General features: G+C 50.8%; 1 protein-coding gene across 1 annotated transcript in view; it reads left to right on the top strand.

Annotated features, from left to right (window-relative positions):
- The window catches only part of AP1M1 (adaptor related protein complex 1 subunit mu 1), a 29,905-nt gene extending 11,082 nt beyond the window's left edge, over positions 1–18,823 (top strand). Inside the window, exons 5-12 of the mRNA XM_005901463.3 lie at positions 477–624; positions 10,134–10,260; positions 11,228–11,370; positions 11,813–11,884; positions 12,490–12,648; positions 17,017–17,142; positions 17,745–17,820; positions 17,991–18,823. Of these exons, the coding sequence (XP_005901525.1) occupies positions 477–624; positions 10,134–10,260; positions 11,228–11,370; positions 11,813–11,884; positions 12,490–12,648; positions 17,017–17,142; positions 17,745–17,820; positions 17,991–18,013 (874 nt within the window). The 3' untranslated portion in view covers positions 18,014–18,823. The remainder of the gene's footprint in view (positions 1–476; positions 625–10,133; positions 10,261–11,227; positions 11,371–11,812; positions 11,885–12,489; positions 12,649–17,016; positions 17,143–17,744; positions 17,821–17,990) is intronic.
- The last annotated feature ends 769 nt before the right edge of the window (positions 18,824–19,592 follow it).

The raw sequence follows: 19,592 nt of genomic DNA on the forward strand, positions 1-19,592 counted from the left end.
TCATCCCTGGGTCAGGAAGATCCCCTGGAAGAGGGCATGGCAACCCACTCCAGTGTTCTTGCCTGGGAAGTCCCATGGGCAGAGGAGCCTGGTGGGCTGCAGTCCACAGGGTCAGGTGGCACATGACTTCTGACTAAATAGTGAGTGGAATCAGGGTCACCAGGTCACTCTCCTAGGGAGGTCAGTCTCCTCTGCATGCCCAGCTGGGAAGCATTTCATGCCCACTGCTTGTTTTCTCTTTTTTTTTTTTTTTTGCTTGTTTTCTTCACCAGTGCTGGCTCCTTGCTGCCCTGAGACTGAGAACTCTGTACTCATTGTAACTGAAGAGTGTGTTGGGGTTTTAGAAATCGTGATTTTGTTGTGTTAAATGGCCCCAGGTGAAACCAGAACCTGCCTCTCCTGGCGCCTGCTACAGGGAGGGGCTGTTTTCAATATGTCAGTGCCTGAGCCAGCTAACTCTGAGCCCGGGCCCACAGGTACATCACTCAGGAAGGCCACAAGCTGGAAACGGGGGCCCCGCGGCCCCCGGCCACTGTCACCAATGCAGTGTCCTGGCGCTCGGAGGGCATCAAGTACCGGAAGAACGAGGTGTTCTTGGATGTCATCGAGTCCGTCAATCTCCTGGTAGGCTTCCTTTTCTTTTTTAAAAAATGTGTCTTCTTCGTGATTGGAAATAAAGCAAACTTGACTTTTAAAATTAGCAAGGCCCTGAGAAACAGTTTCTGTGTGATAGCAGATCAGCGGGATTCATTAGGGACTCATTGCAACACGAGCTTGTTTTACCTTCATTAGTTTCTGTTCTTATTTAGAACGAACGCATGCATATCATTTAAAAAAAAAAAGTCTAGGGTTAGACAGCCAAGAGCTCCAGGACTTCCTGGTGGGCCAGCGGCTGACCCTATGCTACCACTTCAGGGGGCCTGGGTTCGACCTTGGTTGGGGAACTAGGATCCTGCATGCTTCCAGGCAAAAGTAAAACAATAATTAGAAAGCAGGCAAGTGCAGGGCTCCGCAATCTGAAAGGCCACATCACAGAAGGATTCATTGTCATCTTTCAGCCCCTCCTGCTGTAGGTTTGCAGACAGATATTGTTTTGTGTAAAACTGAGAGCGTAAGGTGTAGTTCTCCTACAGCTGGCTTTTGGAGTTGCTTGGGGTTTGGTTTGTACTGTTTTGTGCATGTTTGTTTCTTTAGTTTTATTTATTAAGTTATTGTTAGTTGGTAACTGACCACATCTTCTGTGAATTTGAGCACATGTACAAACTTGTGTACCCATGATCATAACTGGGCAGCAGAATAGCTCCATCCCCTCAAACACCCCGCCCCTGCTGCCTCTCAGTAGCCACACCCTCCCACCTGTCCCGCCCCAGCAGCTGCGCCTGCGGATCACAGCAGCTGTGTCTTTTTGAGATTGTTGTGTGAGTGGAATCATACAGTGTGTGTCAGTTTGAATCTGACTTCTTTCAATATATGGCCTTGAGATTCATCCACGTTGCTCTGTTTATCCAAATTGTATGTCTTCTTTGGTTCATTTATTTTATACTGTGAATCACAGTTGGTTCATCCATTCACCCATCAAAGGACATCTGGGTTGTTTCCAGTGTTTGGCAATTGTGAAGAGTTGCTATGAGCATTTTCTGTATAGATTTATGTGTAGACAGAAGTTTCCATCTCTCTAGGGCAAATACCCAGGAGTGGGATTGCTGGGTCATCTGGTAAGTGTATGTTTGACTTTATAAGCAACTGTCCAACTGTTCTCCAGTAACATGTTTGCGTTTTCACCAGCAGTGGATGAGAATTCCAGTCGCTCCACATCCTTGATCAGCGTTTTCATTCTTGTCATCCCACTAGCTATCGTGTTATGGCTTTCATGTACATTTCCCTAATGGCTAATGATCTTGCTGTATGCCTCTTTGTCATCCATATATCTGTGGAGGCATGTCTTTTCATGCCTTTGATCATTTTTAAGTTGAGTTTGTTTTCTGATTGCTGAGTTTTGAAAATTCTTTGTATTGGATAGTCTTTTTTTTTTTTTTTTCTTTATCCAATGTGATGTGTGATTTGCAAATATTTTCTCCTGAGTCTGTCATTTTTCATTCTGTTGGCATTTCTTTCACAGAGCAGAAGTTTTTGAGAAAGTCCACGTATCAAGTATTTAGGGACTTCCCTGGCAGTCCCATTGGTTAACACTTCACCTTCCAATGAAGGGGGTACAGGTTTGATCCTGAGTTGAGGATCTAAGATCTCACATACTTCTCAGCCAAAAAACCAAAACAAAACAGAAACAGTATTATAACAAATTCAATAAAGGATTTTAAAATGGTCCACAGAAAAAAAATATTCAGAAAAAAACCCCAAATATCAAAATTTTAAACTGATTATGCTTTTGGTGCCATGTCTGAGAACTCATTGCCAAACCCAAGGTCACATAGATTTTTCTCCTGAGTTTTCTTCTAAAAGATTATAGTTTTATATTTAGATCTATGATCAATTTTTAGTTAAATTTTGTGTAAGGTATGAGGCTTATATCCATTTTTTGCACATTGAACAATTTTTTTCCTTGTTCTAACATCATTTTTTTAAAAAGATTATCCTTTCTCCATTGAATTGCTTTTGCATTTCTGTCAAAAATTAATTTGCTATATTGTACAAGTCTGCTTCTGGTTTCTGTTCTTTTCCGTTGATCTGCGTACCTGTTTCTTCACCAGTACCACACAGTCTTAATAACTATCTTTATAGTACGTCTGAAAACCAGATAATGTGATCCTCCTGACAGTCTTGTTTTTCAAAATTGTTTAGCTCTTTAGTTCCTTTTATAGAATTTTAGAATCCACTTGCTTTGGGGTTTTGATTGGAATTGAGTTAAATAACTCTGTTAAATCAATTTGGAGAGATTTGATATCTTTAGTATATTAAGTCTCACAATCCATGAGAAATATGTCTCTCTCTATATATTTAGATAATATTTTATTTCTTTCATCAACATTTTATAGTTTTTACCATGTACAAATTTTCATGTTAGATTTACACCTGAGTATTTCATTTTGGGGAAGCTATCGCAAATTGCTTATTTTTAATTTTATTTGTTAGAATTCACCTGTAAAACTATCTGAGCCTGGAGATTTCTTTTTCAGAGTATTTTTCACTACAGATTTCAATTATATAACAGCTGTAGGATGGATTAGGTTTTCTGTTTCATCTTGAGTGAGTTTTGGTAGTTTGCGGTTTTTAAGAAATTGGTCTGTTTCATCTAAGTCAGAGTTCATATGCAGTGTTGTTTGTAGTATTCCCTTATTAGCTTTTTAATATGTGCAAGGTCTGTACTGACACCGCTCTTTCATTTCTGATATTGGTAATTTATGTTGTCTTTCTTTTCTCTTTGTCACTCTTATGAGAGATTTATCTGTTTCGTTGACCTACACAAAGAATCGGCTTTGATTTCATCGATTTCCCCTATTGTCTTTCTGTTTCAATTACATTGACTTCTGCTTTTGTCTTCCTTGTGATTTTGGCTCACTTTGCTCTTCTTTTGCTAGCTTTTTAAAGTGGTAACTGAAGATACTTGCCGGGGTCCTGCCCCGGCTGATCCAGGGTATTCGAAGCGGGGACGGCGTCGGCGACCTATTTATTTAAATATTTTATCAAAGATATAAAGAGTACTAGGATGAGGATAGCTCAGTAGGAAAATTCAGTGGAGAAAAGAGGCTGAGTAGCTTGGTTTACGCGGGAGACCAATAAAACTTCAAGGCAAGAAGTTTGCACCACTTACGTAGGCCGCAGGCGTCCTTCCGTTCTCCCGAAGGAGAGGAGACACTGAGGCCTCCCCAGGCGGATCTTAGAAGCCCAGGCATAATTAGTAAGCATGGCGGGTTCCGCGCTCCAGATGGACACTCAACCAGAGTGAGAGAGAGAGAGCGACATGGGGAGACCAGTATTTCGAGAAACTGATCCCAATTTTTTATTTTCCATGGTCTACTTTTATACACTGAGATGTTATGCAAAAGTCACACGGGGTCAGCAGTCCTGACTTTTATCAAAGTCAGGTGCTTCATACAAATGTATACAGAGGTCTTAGGGGTGTTACATCATCTTCTGGCCAGGGGGCCTGCTGACAATTTATGACCCTCTCCTTGTGACAGCGGTCAGTCAACCAGGACACTTATTTCTCCAGGGGTGATTATCCTTAAAACAGACGCCACCCAAATAAAGTTACATTCCTATAGGGTGAGGGTGTAGTGGGTTTTAGTTAAGGAAAGAATTTACTTAGCCTAAGGTCTAACGTGATTAATATCAAAGGTTAATACTTATTTCTTCTATATACTCATTAAGGTGTGTAAGGGCAGGGGATGTGGAGACTTAGCAACAAACATTGGCTCAACAAATGAAAAACCCTTCACCAATACAGTTTCTCATCAGCCCATTATACTTATACTAATAGTTTTCTAACTTTTCTAAGGAACCTGTTTTTAGAAGGTTTAAAGCATCTCGTGCCTCTCACGGTTGGGAGGCTGTGAGCGATCACATGTGGCTGGACAAGGCTGTCAGGCAGGCCAGAGAACCTTCAGAGGAGTTTGTAGGTTAAAACACTCTTGTCACGCCCAGGAGTTTTTATTAACTGGAGCTCTAGGTTAACTCCTACTCCGAAAGAGGTGGTGGGGGACAGCCCCTCATAAAGTCAGAGGTGTAGGTGAGAGCACAAAGTAGTAAAGTAGGCAGGCTCTGGTTATGGGGGTAGATGCTCGAGGATTTCCAGGGGGACTCCTGAGGCTCGATCCCGCCTTTGCATATGTCGAGCCTCCTTCTTCATGACCTTTGCCATGGGCGGAGTACCTCACTCTGGCCCCCAGCAGATACTAATTTGAAGCCTTTCTTCTTTCTAATACAAACATTTAATGCTATAAATTTCTCTCTAAGCACTGCTTTAGCTGTATTCTAGACTGATAACATTGGGTTTTCATTTTTGTTGAAGATATTTTCACATTTTCCTGGAGACTTCCATTGACCCATGGATTACTTAATGAGTGTGTTGTTTAATTTCTAAATGTTTACAGATTTTTCTGTTATCTTGTCATTGACTTTTAATTTAATTCTGTTATTGTCTGAGAATATAGTTTATATTACTGTCAGTTCTTTAAAGTTTGTTAAGATTAATGATCCAAAATATGATCGATCTGTCTGGGTGAATGTCCATGTACATTTGAAAAAAGTGTACATTCTGCCCTTTTTGGAGAGAGTGTTCTGTAAATACCAGTTAAACTTGAACACTTGTCGTGTTCCATTTTGTTTCTTCACTCTTGTCATTTTTTCTTTGGATAGTTTTTTTTAGTGGTTGCTATAAAATACATACTTTCTTATCATTTACTTAGAGTTAATATTTTACAACTTTATTTGAAATTTAGAAACTTTACTACCCCATTGTAGAGTTGTCCTATACAATTGTCTCTCTATACTGAAAACCGTATTAGTGTTAAACATTTTTGCTTTCAATTACCAAGCATACTTTAAAGAACTGAGGAGGAAAAGAAGACTCTCTACCTTATTTTCCCAGGTATTTACTATTCCTGCTGCTCTCCCCTCACTCCCAGTTTTCCAGGTTTCCTTCTGGTACAGTTTTACTTCTGTCTAAAATGCTCCTTTTAGCAGTTCTTTCAGAACAGGGCAACAGGCTACAGAGTCCCTTGGTTTTCCTTCATCTGAGAATGTCTTCATTTCACCTTCTTTCCAGAAGGATGCTGTCTCTGGATATCAAATTCTGGGTTGACAGCTCTCCTTTAGTACCTTAAAAACGTTGTACCACTTCCTTCTGGGCTCAGTGATTTCTGATGAAAATCCAGTCACTCACATCAGTATTCCCCTGTAGGTAATAATAATATGTAGTTTTTCTCTGGCCGCTTTTCAGATTTTTCCTTTGTCTTTAGTTTTCAGCAGATAGTTTATGATGTGTCTAGGTATGGATATTTTTGAGTTCCTGCTGTTTGGGTTTTGTTCAGCTCCTTGGATCTATAGACTTATGTATTTCACCAAACTTGAGATGTTTTTATTCATCATTTCTTCAAATATGTTTTTACTGTTTCACTCTTGTTTCCTTCTGGACCCCAGTAACATAAATGGTAGCCCTTTTGTGATTGTCCCCAGGGTCTCTGAGCCTCTGTTCATTCTGCTCCATCTTTCTTTCTGTTGTTTAGATTGGATAATTCCTGTTGATCAGCTTTCAAGTTCACTGGCCCTTTTCCTACTATGTTATCTCCATTCTGCTCTTGAGCCCATCCAGTGAGTTTTTAGTTTGTTACTGTATTTTTCGGATCTAAGATTTCCATTTGATCCTTCTCCTTATAGTCTTACTTCTTTCCTGAGACTTTCTAGTTTGACATTTGTTGTAAGAGTATTTGTGATTTTTCCCATAGTGGTTTAAAGTCTTCTTCATAGAATCGCAACATCCATGTCAGTATTGGTGGCTGTTGATTGTATTTTCATGTGAGCTGAAATTTTCGTGGTTCTTTGTATGCTACGTAATTTTAGGTTATATGTTGCAGTAGGATTCTAGGTCTTATTTAAATTATACTGAAAATGGTGATTTTTTTTGGTTTGTTTTAGCTGACAATTGACCTGGTTAGGTTCAGGCCATAAGTTTCAGTCTATGAGCCATGAGTATCAGTTCAGTTTTCAAAGCCTTTGTGCCCTTTGCTTTTGCATCTGTTCCAAATATGCAGCATCCAGCGGTCCATCTGGGCCTGGGAACAGTTTGGTTCTCAAGGCCTTTGGCCGTAGGATCTTGTCTGTGCACACCTGGTTCTAGAGAGGTCTGGAGACATAAACAACTTCCTGAGGTTGCTCTCCTGAACCTCTCACTGTCTGCTGTATACCTGTGCTCTCTGGCTGCCTGGGCCTTCCTTTCTTGGGTCTGTAGCCAAAAACTTAGGGCTCTAGATGCCTCCTCTTGTGCTGGTCTGCACTTGGGCTGGAATCCTAGGTTTAGCACCCCCACCCCTGGAAAAGCAGCTCAGTTGCCTGGGCCCCAGACAGCCGTGAGAAAACTGAAAGGGGGGAGAAACGGGGGATTTCCGTATTCCCTCTGAGCGGCAGGAGTTCCCCTTCCGGCCCTGAAGTCAGAACTAGAGGCTTCTGCAAGCTCTGGCTACACCCCACTGCTCAGTTCCACTCCCAGGCCTCTGCTGCACCTTCACGTCACGGCGGGCGGGAGACACTGCCCGTCCGGCCAGCTCTTCTGGATCCGCCTTTTTGGTCTCCCAATAGTTGCCCATGCATTCTGCCCAGGTTTTTTGTTATTGCTGATTTTTAACTTTATTTAATTAATTAACATGCTGTGTTAATGCTTGGGCTGTTCTCTAGTTGCAGCGCACGGGCGTCTCACTGCAGTGGCTTCTCTTGTCGTGGGGCACAGGTTCTAGGGTGTGTGGGCTTCAATAGTCACAGTTCCCAGGCTCAGCAGTTGTGGCGTATGGGCTTAGTTGCTCTGCAACTAAGGGATGATGTGGGATCTTCCTAGATCAAGGGTCAACCCTGCATCTCCTGCATTGGCAGGTGGATTCTTTACCACTGAGCCATCAGGGAAACGCCCTGCCCAGATTTTATAGCTGTGGTCGGTGGCAGAGAACGGGTGATGCGAGCCAATTTCATCTCACTTGCAGCCTGCCTGTCTCCACACAGAAGACCTCCACTCCCAGTACTTGGGCAAACCAGGGCAGACTGGGCCAAACCCGTCACATGGGCTACTTAGGTTTGCCCATTTTTGGCTGTTCCAACCAGTGCAGAAATGAGCATGATTGCTCATCCTCATGTGTGTTTGGGCATCTCCCTTACCTGGGCAGGATCTCTGGAGGGCTGAGTGCCCAGGCGTGGAATTCCTGAGTGAGACACTTTCCAAAAAATTCTTCAGTGGACTGCATGTAAATGTATCTCCCATCTTTATTTTCTAAGCCTTGAGGCGACAGTGGCTCACTGCACTCCCCTCCTGCCGGAGGACCTTCATCTGGATCATTTACTGAGCCCAGACATGTTTTCAGGTGTCCTGAGGTGCAGAAGCAAATCCCAGGGAGCAGTTTGTAAGCAGCTGCCCAGGAGAGCACTGGGAGCTCCGGGCTGCCCCAGCCCCTGTGTCCGCACACATGGCACCGTCCAGGGAGCCCTGTCCTCTCATACAAGGGGCAGCACGAGGCAGTGTGGGCATCCCAGGCATGTTAGAGTACACCTTCCTGAGTCTGACGGCAGAGCTGGCGGCCTCCAAAATCAACACTGGCCTCCAGATTCTGAAAATCTGGTTCTACAGGTATAATTAGCAGCCGTATTGCTGACACTCGGCTCTTCCACGCTTGCCCTGGGACGGCACCGACTTTGGGCCGCCTGTCACGGCCAGCATTGGCCTTAAAGGCTGCATGGCTTTTGTCTCCACTTCCCAAGCCTCCTTTGCCATCGTTCAGCTCTAGAGGGCTGCACAGCCCCCGCTCCCCCAGGGGGGATAGCCCCCCAGAGAAGGAGAACTCAGTCCAGTTGGGGGGAGCACTGAGAACCCGCAGAGTAAGGCGGTGGCGTGCCAGCTGCCCAGAGCTCAGGGGTGAGGGGCCATGTCTGCACGGACTCACGAGTGCACGCTGCCCCAGGCACCGTCCTCACGCTGGACCCCGCAGTGAGCAACCCTACCCGACTCCTCACCAGGGTGTGGACGGAGGTGGACGGGCAGGCAGATGGGGGTCAGGTCACGCGCTGCCTGCTGAGGCAAGGACAGCGAGAGGCCAGCGAGGTCAGAGCGTGGTGAGTGACGGGAGGTGGCAGGGCCTCCCGTGCTGTTTTGTGCCTTTTTCTGAGTCATTTCCCTCAGAGGTGAAGGTCTCCCATGCCTGCCCACGGCACTTCCAGATATTTGAGTTAAAGACTGGACAGATTTTCCTGCTTCTCCGCAGAAATTTGGGAGTCAGGGCCTCCCAAGGAGTGGCCAGTGTGGCCCTAGGGCTCTGAGTTTGCTTTGCTTGCCGGTGTGGATGTGGCATCCTCACAGAAGGGCACTATGGGGTGGCGGGCCGGGCTGCGGCCCCAGAACCTCTGCCAGCTGCTCCATGCCTCAGTGTCCGCATCTCTAAAATGGGGCCGTGGAGATGTGCTGCAGCAGCCCGGCTCCCTCCAGACACCCCCCGGGTTTACCCATCGTCCTGCTGTGATGTTTATTCCATTTATTTATAAAAATGTATGTATTTTTAACTGAAGGATAATTGATTTACAGTACTGTGATGGTTTCTGCCATACATGTGCATACCTGTGGATCAGCCATAGGACCCACCCCTCTAGGTTGTCACGGAGCACTGGGTTGCGCTCCCTGCGTCATGCAGCAGGTTCCCGCCGGCTGTCCATTTTCCATACGGTGGTGTATGTTTCCCTTCTGTGTGCCGTCTCATTCATCCCACCCTTTCTTTCCCCGGCTGTGTCCACAAGGCTGTTTCCTGTGTGCTGTGATTTTCAGTTGCACTCTCAGATGCCTTCCAGTCTGCACAGGAGTTAAAAGTCGCCCGAGTCTCTGCCCCTCCCGGTCAAGGAGGAACTGCCCAGGCAGTGTTAGAGCTGGGATTGTATTTGCTTAAGTGTAATTGTTACTTTGCATCAGACCTCAGAGCAGCCCTGGGAGCAGGACCCAGGCAGCTCCATCTTCAACAAGCCCTAGGCTCACCTAGAACATAAAGTAGCCTCACCTGGCCCATGAAGAAATAGATTTCCGGAAAGTGAGTCCGCTCTGCTCTGAGAAAAGCTCACAGAGCCCAGTAGATGAGCAGACACTGATAGAATCCCTGCCCAGGCCAGCCAAGCACACAGCCTCCAGCCACCAGGTCTGCCCTGGGCATCCTAGGGCACCTCAGAGGGGTCAGTGTGTGCAAGAGCCCCCAAAAGGATTCCAGGCACAGCATCAGCTGGCCCATCCAAGAAGGAGGAGCCTGCTGTGGCCTGAGACCTAGAGGGCAGGGCCCACGGGTGTCTGCCTTCCAGGTCTGCCCTGACACTGCCTCCTCAGCCAGGGGACAGAGAAGGGCTTCGCTAGTGGGATTGGCTGGGAGGGTCACACAGCGTGGTGAGGGACAGTGGCCGCTGGTGCGGGGCCTCCCCTCACCCCCGGCCCCCCAACCCCCCAGGTCAGTGCCAACGGGAACGTCCTGCGCAGTGAGATTGTAGGCTCCATCAAGATGCGCGTCTTCCTGTCCGGCATGCCTGAGCTGCGCCTGGGGCTCAACGACAAGGTCCTCTTCGACAACACGGGCCGTGAGTACCCCGCCCAGGCCCGGGAGCGTCCACCTGAGTGGTCAACAAGTTCACCTTAGGCATATTGCCTTAGAAACATTGTCGCGTTGTTTACAATGGTGAAAACTGGTCAGCTAACGCCTGGGCCTGGAGGACACGGGGGAGTGAAAAATCCTCCAGTCCAATCCCCATGTCGCCTCTCAGGCCACACGTGCACATGGGCACCTCGGTGGTCACACAGAAGGTCCTCAGCCCCGCCCTCCTGCAGGGACTGCAGGGCTCGTCTCCTCCTGGGCCCAGTTTCTGTCCTCACCCCTGGCGTTGGGGCTGGGCTGTGCAGAAACCACAACAGCGGCTCAAGCTCGCCCTGCCTGGCTTGAGTATAATGCTTTGTGGAGTGGCAGCCTGGGATGGCCTCAGAAGCCCAGGGCTGCTGGGGCTCTGGTGCTCCCAAGCTTGACCTCCAGCCTCCCCTCCCACCCACAGGAAGGTTGTCGTAGTTACATCAGCAGTAGCGCTCGTGAGGGCCTCTCAGACATCCACCCAGCAGAGCAGCTCCCCTCCCAGGACTGGGCCCGACCCTCAGCCTCTCTGGGCCGAGAAACTGAGATGGGATCCCAGGGACTACAGGCCCAGGGCCCTCAGGGGACCCCGAGTCATCCCTGAGCACGCCCAGTGGGGTCTGTTCGTCATTCAGCAAACACGTCCCAGGCAGCACCCTAGGCTAGGGGCTCAGAGTGAACCGCCCACCAGCTCTGCCCTCAGCCCAGTGTTGAGATGTGATGGGGCTTCCTGGGGTGAGGAGAGGTGGGGATGCCTGTCTCAAGAGCCAGCCACCTTGGTGTTTGTGGCCCAAGACGCTCTCACAGATTTGGAAGCAGCTCTGCTCTGCAGGGCTGGGCCCCAGACCGAGGGGCACCATTGCTGAGAGAGGGCCCTGGGGACCCAGGGTCTGCCTGTCACGCCCTCACACCCCCACTCCCTGCAGGTGGCAAAAGCAAGTCCGTGGAGCTGGAGGACGTGAAGTTCCACCAGTGCGTGCGGCTCTCGCGCTTTGAGAACGACCGCACCATCTCCTTCATCCCGCCCGACGGCGAGTTCGAGCTCATGTCCTACCGCCTCAACACGCACGTGAGTGCACAGTCGCCGGCGCCTGGGCCCCAGGCTCCCACCCCCGCCTCGCCCCGGCAGCGCCCCCCTTCCCTGCTGGGTGGGAGCCGCCGCCTCCATGGTGAGTCTCGGGTCTGTGAGGTGATCCGTGGGACGGGCACAGTGCCCCAGGGGCAGCCGGGCTCCAAGGAGCCTGCTTGTCAACACGAGGCTCCGAACTTTGAGGAGGTCAGACCCTTTGCGCCATTGCCCCCTTTCCCCAGCAGCGCCCCAGAGTGTCCTCTGTGATGCTTTCTGCATTCTCTCTCTGTTCTGACCCATCCTGGCACCGGCTTGGATTCTCCCAAGAGCCCCGGTGCTGGGCTCACACCAGGCCCAGTGGTCACTTGCCCTGTTTCTCCTCTGTGAAAGGGAGCTTTGTAAAACAACTAGGCGAGAGCACCGTGTTCCCTCTCCCCAACAGGTCAAGCCCTTGATCTGGATCGAGTCCGTGATTGAAAAGCATTCCCACAGCCGCATCGAGTACATGATCAAGGTGCGTGTGCATCCTGCACGCAGCGTCAGCCAGATGTGCAGGGCATAAGAGAGGGGGACGTGGGTGGCCCCGCATGGTACGGGCTTTCCGGAATCTCTGGCCTGTCTAGCGCCTTTGACACAGGGTCCTAACGCAGAACTAGGGGCACACGGGGGCTCTTGTGAGCCCTGCCCCGGGGCTCAACCTGTGGCTGCCATCCATGTTGTCTCCCTGTGAGCTCACCGAGAGTGGGCCTGGGACACGGGACACACACCCCAGGTCCTAGGTGCTGCCACCGTGGAAGCAGGCTGTGACTGAGTGTCCAGGTGGCACACATCTGCCACCCAGTGACTTCATCCATCCCAGGCCAGTCCGGGTGATGCAGACATTGTCCCCGGAGGCCAGGACTGCAGAGAAGGATGGGAAGCCCCAAAGGCTGAGGAGACAGGCGGGTAGAGGTTACCTTCCAAAGTTGAGCTTAAAGAAAACCTCAGAGGGCAGGAGAGGCTGGGGGAATCCCACAGGCCAGGCTAAGGGGTTTGTGGCCCTTGGGGAGCAGGCTGAGTGGGAGCTGGGCTGTCTCACCTTCACCCTCCTCACCCTTGGCCCCACTGCCTCATCTCCAGGCCAAGAGCCAGTTCAAGCGGCGATCAACAGCCAACAATGTGGAAATCCACATCCCTGTGCCCAACGATGCCGACTCACCCAAGTTCAAGACGACAGTGGGGAGCGTCAAGTGGGTGCCCGAGAACAGTGAGATCGTTTGGTCCATCAAGTCCTTCCCGGTGAGCACCCTCTCGGCAGGGCACCCCCCAGACCCTCACCCACACCCGCCTGCTCCCTGGGTCCCACGCAGCGTGGCAGCCTGACCAGTGCGGGCCCCTCAAGCCCACGGCCGGGATCCCCGCCTGCGGCTTCAGGGAGGCTCAGAAGGGAGGGTGGGTGGAGAACAGGGGCGGGTGGGGTGGGGGTGTTCCACCTTCGTCTTGTGCGTGCACCCGCCTGTCTCCAGAGTCAGGTTAGCACCCCCGCCCCAGCCTCCTGTTGCCCTTCTTTCTCTGCCTGCCGCTCCTGTTTGGAACTCAGCTTGCCTCCAGGGGCGCAGACTGCCTGCCTTGGGGCAGAGCAGCACCAGCTCCAGGAACATAGAGCACCTGCTGCCCGACCCACAAGCTGGCATGGCCGCCTGGCTGGTGTTCAGGATTTCGAGCTCTTGAGTCTGGGTTTGTGGGCAGAGTGCCCAGGGACTGGAAGGCAGGAATGAGGCTGCACGGACTGCACGTTCCTCATGGTAAAAAGACGCGGTGCCTTTTCCCTTTGTCTCGGGGCCGTTTGTGTTCCTTGCTCTGGAAACTGGAGTAGCTGTCCTTTTGCTCACTTTTCTGTCAAGTTTGGTCACTTTCCTGTTGGTTTCCAAAAGCCGTTTGCACACGGGCAGGTGAGTACTTTTCTCTGACAGCAGTTGCAGAGGGTTTCCTTAGTTTGCTGCTTGTCTTTCAGCCTTGCCTCTGGGCTATTTTCGCTTTGTAATCTTTTTGATTGTGGTAGTTTTTTTTCAGTTCTCTTGGGTTCTTAGATATTCTTTCATATGTGTGCGGCAGTTGCAGTTACCCCTTTTCCTCTCCTATTCTTGGGCACCTTATGACCCTGGCATCTCCCTGCTTCCATTCCTGTCTCCATGCCTGTAAGTGGTGGTAGAGAGCAGCCTCCTGGCTTTGCCTCCAACCGGAACTGCTAGGGTTTCCCTTTTTCAGTGTCTTGCTGCTTTGGGCTGCAATTTATTCCAGTTCTGCTTTGCTGTGTTTTTAGCACAAAAGGGCAACAAATGTAGCCAAATGCCTCTTCAGTGTCTGTAAGTTCAGGTATCAACACAGGATGGGTCTTGAACCGTCCTTGCATTCTGGCAAACTCCAGTTGATCATGATACGTCTTCTCTTTGATGTGCCATTAATGCTGTTGGTTAACATTGTATGTAGTATTTTTACATTGAGATTCATGACTGAGATTGACCTTTTTTTGGTACCTCTATCTCAGGTGTCAATGTTGTACCTGTTTCATAGTTTTTTTGGTCTCCCTCTTCCATGCTGCAGAACAGCTTTAAAGTGGCCCTGAGATCATCTGGCCTTGAGGGGATTGATAGATTTGGCTGTGTATGGCCATCTGTCTCTCTGATACTCTTTCTAACTCATCTGTGGAAATTAGGCCATTTCGAGTTTCTATTTCTGTTGGAGTCAGTTTGGGTAAATTTTTATTTTCCTACAAAATAAAGACCTATCCATCCTAACCAGGTTTTCAAATTTGCCTACACAGAGTTGTAGAAAGGAGTTTCTTTTTCCCCTTCTCTTATGACAGTGACTTCTGCCTTGTTATATCTTATTTTGCATTTTTGTTACTTCTTTTCCTTGATAAGGTTACCTAGTGGTTTGTCTATTTTTTTTCCAGATTCACTTTTTAGTTTGTTTGTCATATTTTTCAGTTTTATAAGTCTTTAATTTCTTCATCCTTTGTCCTGATTTTCAAGTTTTAAAAATTTTATTATTTTCTTTTAAAATTTGTATTGATATAAATATTTAAACCACAGATATTCTTCTGAACCCTGCCTTAGCTATATAACCCATAGAACGGGCATGTAATATTTGGTACTATTATCTAGAAATTCTGTAATCGAATGAGTATTTTTTCGTTTTGTTCGTTTTCTGTTTTTCTGGTCAAAGGGACTTTTCTTTTCCATTTTATCTTCACTTTGAGTTTGGTGCACTGAGGTTAGAAAAGGTTATTCATGCTATTCTGCTTATAAGATGTATTGAAGTATTCATTGTGTGTTAATATAAGGTCAAAGTTTGTGAATATCCCACATGTACTTGAGAAGACAAGGCCTCTGTAACTGGGGTAGAGAACTTGACACAAGCACCGTGAGGTCTGCTATGATGCCATGACGGCATCAGCCACACAGAGAGCTGGGCCAGCTCTGCCTTCCTCTGGTTCCTGTCTCCTCTCTCGTAGCATCTGCTTCACAGAAGTTGTGCGTGTTACCTGGTGCATAGACACTCATAACTACTGTGTCTTCCCTGTGGATTTGTAGGACAGCAGCCTTTCAGGCTGTGAACAGTTGTCCTCTGCACCTGGAATTCTTTGCCCTTAATTCTCCCCTGTGGCAGCAGTCCTGCTGTGCTTTTTTTTTTTTTTTTTTTTTAAAAACATTTTTGGTTGTGCTGGGTCTTCATTGCTATGTACGGGCTTTCTCTAATTATGGTGAGTGAAGGCTACCCTCTAGTTGCTGTGCATAGGCTCTCATTGCAGGGGCTTCTCTCCTGGTGCAGAGCACAGGCTTCAGTAGTTCAGTTGCAGCTTGCAGGCTGTAGAATGTGGGCTCAGCAGTTGTGGCGCATTGGCTCAGTTGCCTTGCAGCATGTGAGATCCAACAGGGATCAAATCTGTCCCCTGCATTGGTCAGCAGATTCTGAACCACTGGACTGCAGGGAAGCCCAGCCCTGCTCTGCTTTGTTTGACTTTAGCCAGCATGCCTTCACCCATTCTTTCTACTGGTTTCGTCTTTCTGACTCTGCTTTTACAGTGGAGAGATGGGTTTTGGTCTGTGAGCCAGTCTCCAAGTCTCATTAACAGAGGAAATTAAAGCCATTTACATGGACATGACTGACAAAGGTAGGCTTGCAGACTTCTGCCACCCGCCGGGGAGGGCCCACCTCTGCATATTCTTTTGCTTTCATTTTCCTCTTGGTTTTTATAAAGCTGAGGTTTTTGGTCTGGTTATTGTTTCATGCACAGGCTGATGCAGCTGGTTTTATTCCTTTGCTGCCTGCTTTGTCTATTTTTTTACATAATTTTATTTATTTGGGGCTGTGCTGGGTCTTCGCTGCTGCGTGGACTTTCCTCTAGTTTCGGTAAACAGGAACAGGGGCCACTCTCCAGTTGTGGTGCTGGGCTTCTCGTTGCGGTGGCTCCTCTTGTCGTGGAGCACAGGTCTAGGGTGTGTGGGCTCAGTAGTTGCGGTTCCTCGGCTGTAGGGCACAGGTTCCACAGCTGTGGAGCATGGGCTTAGTTGCTCCACAGCCTGTGGGATCTTCCCAGATCAGGGATCGATTCTGTGTCTCCTGCGTTGGCAAGCACTCTTTACCACTGAGCCACCAGGGAAGCCCTGCTTTGTCTGTTGCTGAGACTGCGTTATTCTCCCCTTGTCCCAGAATCTTCACTGAGCACGCAGCACCAAGTCAGGCAGAGTCCACACGCCTGCACTGATGAGCAGATCCTGACCACTCACTTCATCCCTGGAAGGGGGGGCTGAGCACTGGGGAGGCAGAGCTCTGTGCTGCTCTGCCGAGGCCATGCAAAGGCAGCCCTGGTCAGCAGTGACTCATGTTGCCAAAGGCCTGAGGATCAAAACCCTCTGTGTCCTGGTGTGATGGGAGCTGCATTTCCTACTGCTCCCTGCAGTTCTGTGTTACTCACCAGGCCCTGGGACAACCAGGCCAGGACTCCTGACCCCTCACGGCTGAGAGTTCAGTCTCTGAGTCGTGTCCGATTCTTTGCAACCCCGTGGACTGTAGCCTGCTAGGCTCCCCTGTCCATGGGATTTCCCAGGCAAGAATACTGGAGTGCGTGGCCATTTCCTTCTCCAGGGGATCTTCCTGATCCAGGGATCGAACCAGCATCTCCTGCATTGGCAGGTGGATTCTTTACCACTGCACCAGCAGGGAAGCCATTCCTTCCCCCACTACAGGTCCCATCTCTGGAGTCATTGTTCAGCTCCCCGGACCAGAGCCTTTCCCTTCCAGGGGAAGACCTAGGGCCAGCTCATGAGTCCCAGGCAGCCCTGTTGCCCCCTGCCAGTGCTCGCTCTTCCTGTCCCTTCTTCCTCCCCAAGCCCTAGTGTTCTTTTCCTTGACGCAACTAGGCTTCTGTGCCTGGGAACTTGTAGAAGTTTCTCTTCATCCTCAGAATTAGAGGACTAATTTTCCCCAGCGGGGCTGGTGTGGGTGTGAGTGTGTTGCAGGAGCCGAGGCCCTGAGTGACCACAGACCATGCAGGAAGGGACTCGTTGGCCAGGCCGCAGCCTGGCATCCTCCAGGGGCAGCTGTTGGATGAACCTGCCAGGGTCTCCGCCTGACCATCTCCTCTGTGGTCTGCTCCCCCAGGGCGGTAAGGAGTACCTGATGCGGGCCCACTTTGGCCTGCCCAGCGTGGAGGCAGAGGACAAGGAGGGCAAGCCCCCGATCAGCGTCAAGTTCGAGATCCCCTACTTCACTACCTCTGGCATCCAGGTACGTGCCACCAGGGCTGCCGGGGCCCCAAAGCAGGCATGGACGGCCCAGTGGGGCCTCTCAGGGACCAGGCATCAGTCCAGGTTCAGAGGGTTAAAGGTGACAGACACCAGTGCAGCCAGTTAGCAAAGGGCGCTAGCTGACTTGTCCCGGGGCTCCAAGCTGCTCCCCAGCCCTGCCCATCTCCGTGGGCAGCCTGGCTCTGATGGAAAGAGGCCCGCAGTGGTCTTCTCAGACCTGACCTGTGCTCCAAGCTCAGAGATGCATTCAGCCCCCAAAACTATTGTTCACACACTTGCCACCGTGGGGCCCATTTTCCTGGGCACCTCCACGGAAGCCCTGTATGGGGCTGAAAACCCTGGGATTGGCCCCTTCTCTAGGAATCTGCTAGAGGGTCATGCCTGCGACTGCACATCTGGCTCTTTGCCACACCTTCTAGAAGCATCTCCACCCTCCCTTGGCCTGAGTGTGATACAGACTAAGGTGCTTCGTCTCTCCCTGGCCCTCTTGGTCTCAGCCCAGCCCCGGGAGGAATGACTCGGTGGGCAGCCAGGAGCGGGGGTGGCGTGTGCATGCTTAGGGCCCTGGTACCTGTGCTGCAGGTGCGCTACCTGAAGATCATCGAGAAGAGTGGCTACCAGGCCTTACCGTGGGTTCGTTACATCACTCAGAATGGAGGTACGTGCGACCCGCCCATGGGGCAGGTGGGGGATGCTGAAAAGGTCCCTGGTGGGGGTGCCACTGTCCCCAGGGTGGTGCTCAGGGAGCAACCCCAGGGCCAGGGCAGGTGGGGCGGCCCCTCCTCTAGGGTCAGAGCAGACAATGGACACCCCCCTCCCTCTTTCTAGATTACCAGCTCCGGACCCAGTGAAGGGCCGTCGTGGCCCACGCTCCCAGCATGGGGGCTCCTGGTGGAAGCGCCTGCCCAGCCTGCCAGAAGGAGGGGCTCCCCTGGACCCCGGCGCCCCTCCAGGCTCCACCCAGGGGCCCCTCCTCCAGGTGCACCTGCTCTGCCACCGCCGCTCTCACCTCCCAAGTCCCCTTTTCCCAGAAGAGGCTCATCTTCAAGAGGTCTTGTCTCTCAGCCCCTAAGTCAATTTGGGGGGAGCGAAAGGCATCTTTCCCTCCAGAGGTCAAATACAGCCTCTGTGCTGTTCAGCTCCCAGTCACAAAAAGATTGGGAAGCGCTGCCCAGACCGCTCTTTGGCCGGGCTGGCAGGGCTGCCGTCGTGTTGCCATTGTGTTGAACGTTGTGGGTTTATCGAGCATTCCTAGATTTTGTCTCGGGCCGTCGCTGTGTACGTGATCCTCATCGTCTGCGCCTCCCTCCCCCATCCTGAAGCTCTCAGGCAGCACTTAGCGAGGACAGGCTTCCTCTTCCTCACCCTCCTCCCCAGTGAGGCTGATACCGGGTCGCCCTCCCAGCGCCTGGCACTTCGACTGGAGGCTCCTGGTCTGGAGCTTTGAATAGAGACGCCTTCTCAGGGCCAGCCCGTGCCACATGATGCTGTCACTCAGCCACATCAGTGTTTGTCCCACCAGGGGAAGAGGGGTCCGGCGTGGGCCCCCAGCCTCAGAGGGTGGGGGTCCCAGGCCATCCCCATCTGTGTTTGGACACCACCGCCCCAACCTGGTCCGTGTTTGTGTCATGAATACATTAAACTCCATCGGTTAAACATGCTTTCCTTCTGGTGCAGCGTTGTGCTGATTCCTGGGTGCCCGGGAGAGGGGCGGGCTCACACCAACCTGGGTGTGGCACCAGTTCCTGGGACCCCTACATCCCCTGGGGAAGACGGGACCAGGCAATGAGCGAGCAGAGCCACTGCCCAGGGGCCTCCCAGAGGGGCTGCAGAGGGGAGGGCACACGGGCAGACTTTTCCATCTCGTCTGAGATGACTGTTACAGCCCTCAGCCCTTGGGCCACCAGCAGCCCGCTCCCCTCCCCAGCCCGGTGGGCTTCCTCGAGTGTGTGGTCCTGCTGCCAGCAGCATCAGCATCCCCCTGCACACGCAGCTTCACAGGTGCCCTCCTTTACCCGCCGAGGCAGTCTCTGGAGATGGGGCCAGGAGACCGGCTCACAGGCTCTGCATGTGATTCATACGTGCCCTGGAGCCTGAGGACCGCTGCCTGGCCCATAGAGGGGGGTCTCGGCAGGGGCGTGGGCAGAAGACAGCTTGTCTGCCCACTGCAGTCACAGGCCTGCCCGTTCCTGCCTCCAAGGGCTATGTTTTCCTTTCCCTCTCCCATATCACCCAGCTCCCCCTTGGAGGTCTGGTGGGCATCAGCCCGAGTGGAGTCTTGGTCATCCACCACATGGAGGAAAGGACACTGCCCTGGCCCAGGGCTCAGGCCAAAGCCCTTATAGGCGCCCCTGATGCCCCACCCCTCACTGCCATGCCTGCATCTGCAGCAAGCCCTGGCGGCCCCCTCCAGAAGACCCTGGGGAGCCA

The sequence above is a fragment of the Bos mutus genome, chromosome 7, assembly GCF_027580195.1.
Source record: "Bos mutus isolate GX-2022 chromosome 7, NWIPB_WYAK_1.1, whole genome shotgun sequence".
Taxonomy (NCBI): Eukaryota; Metazoa; Chordata; class Mammalia; order Artiodactyla; family Bovidae; genus Bos; species Bos mutus.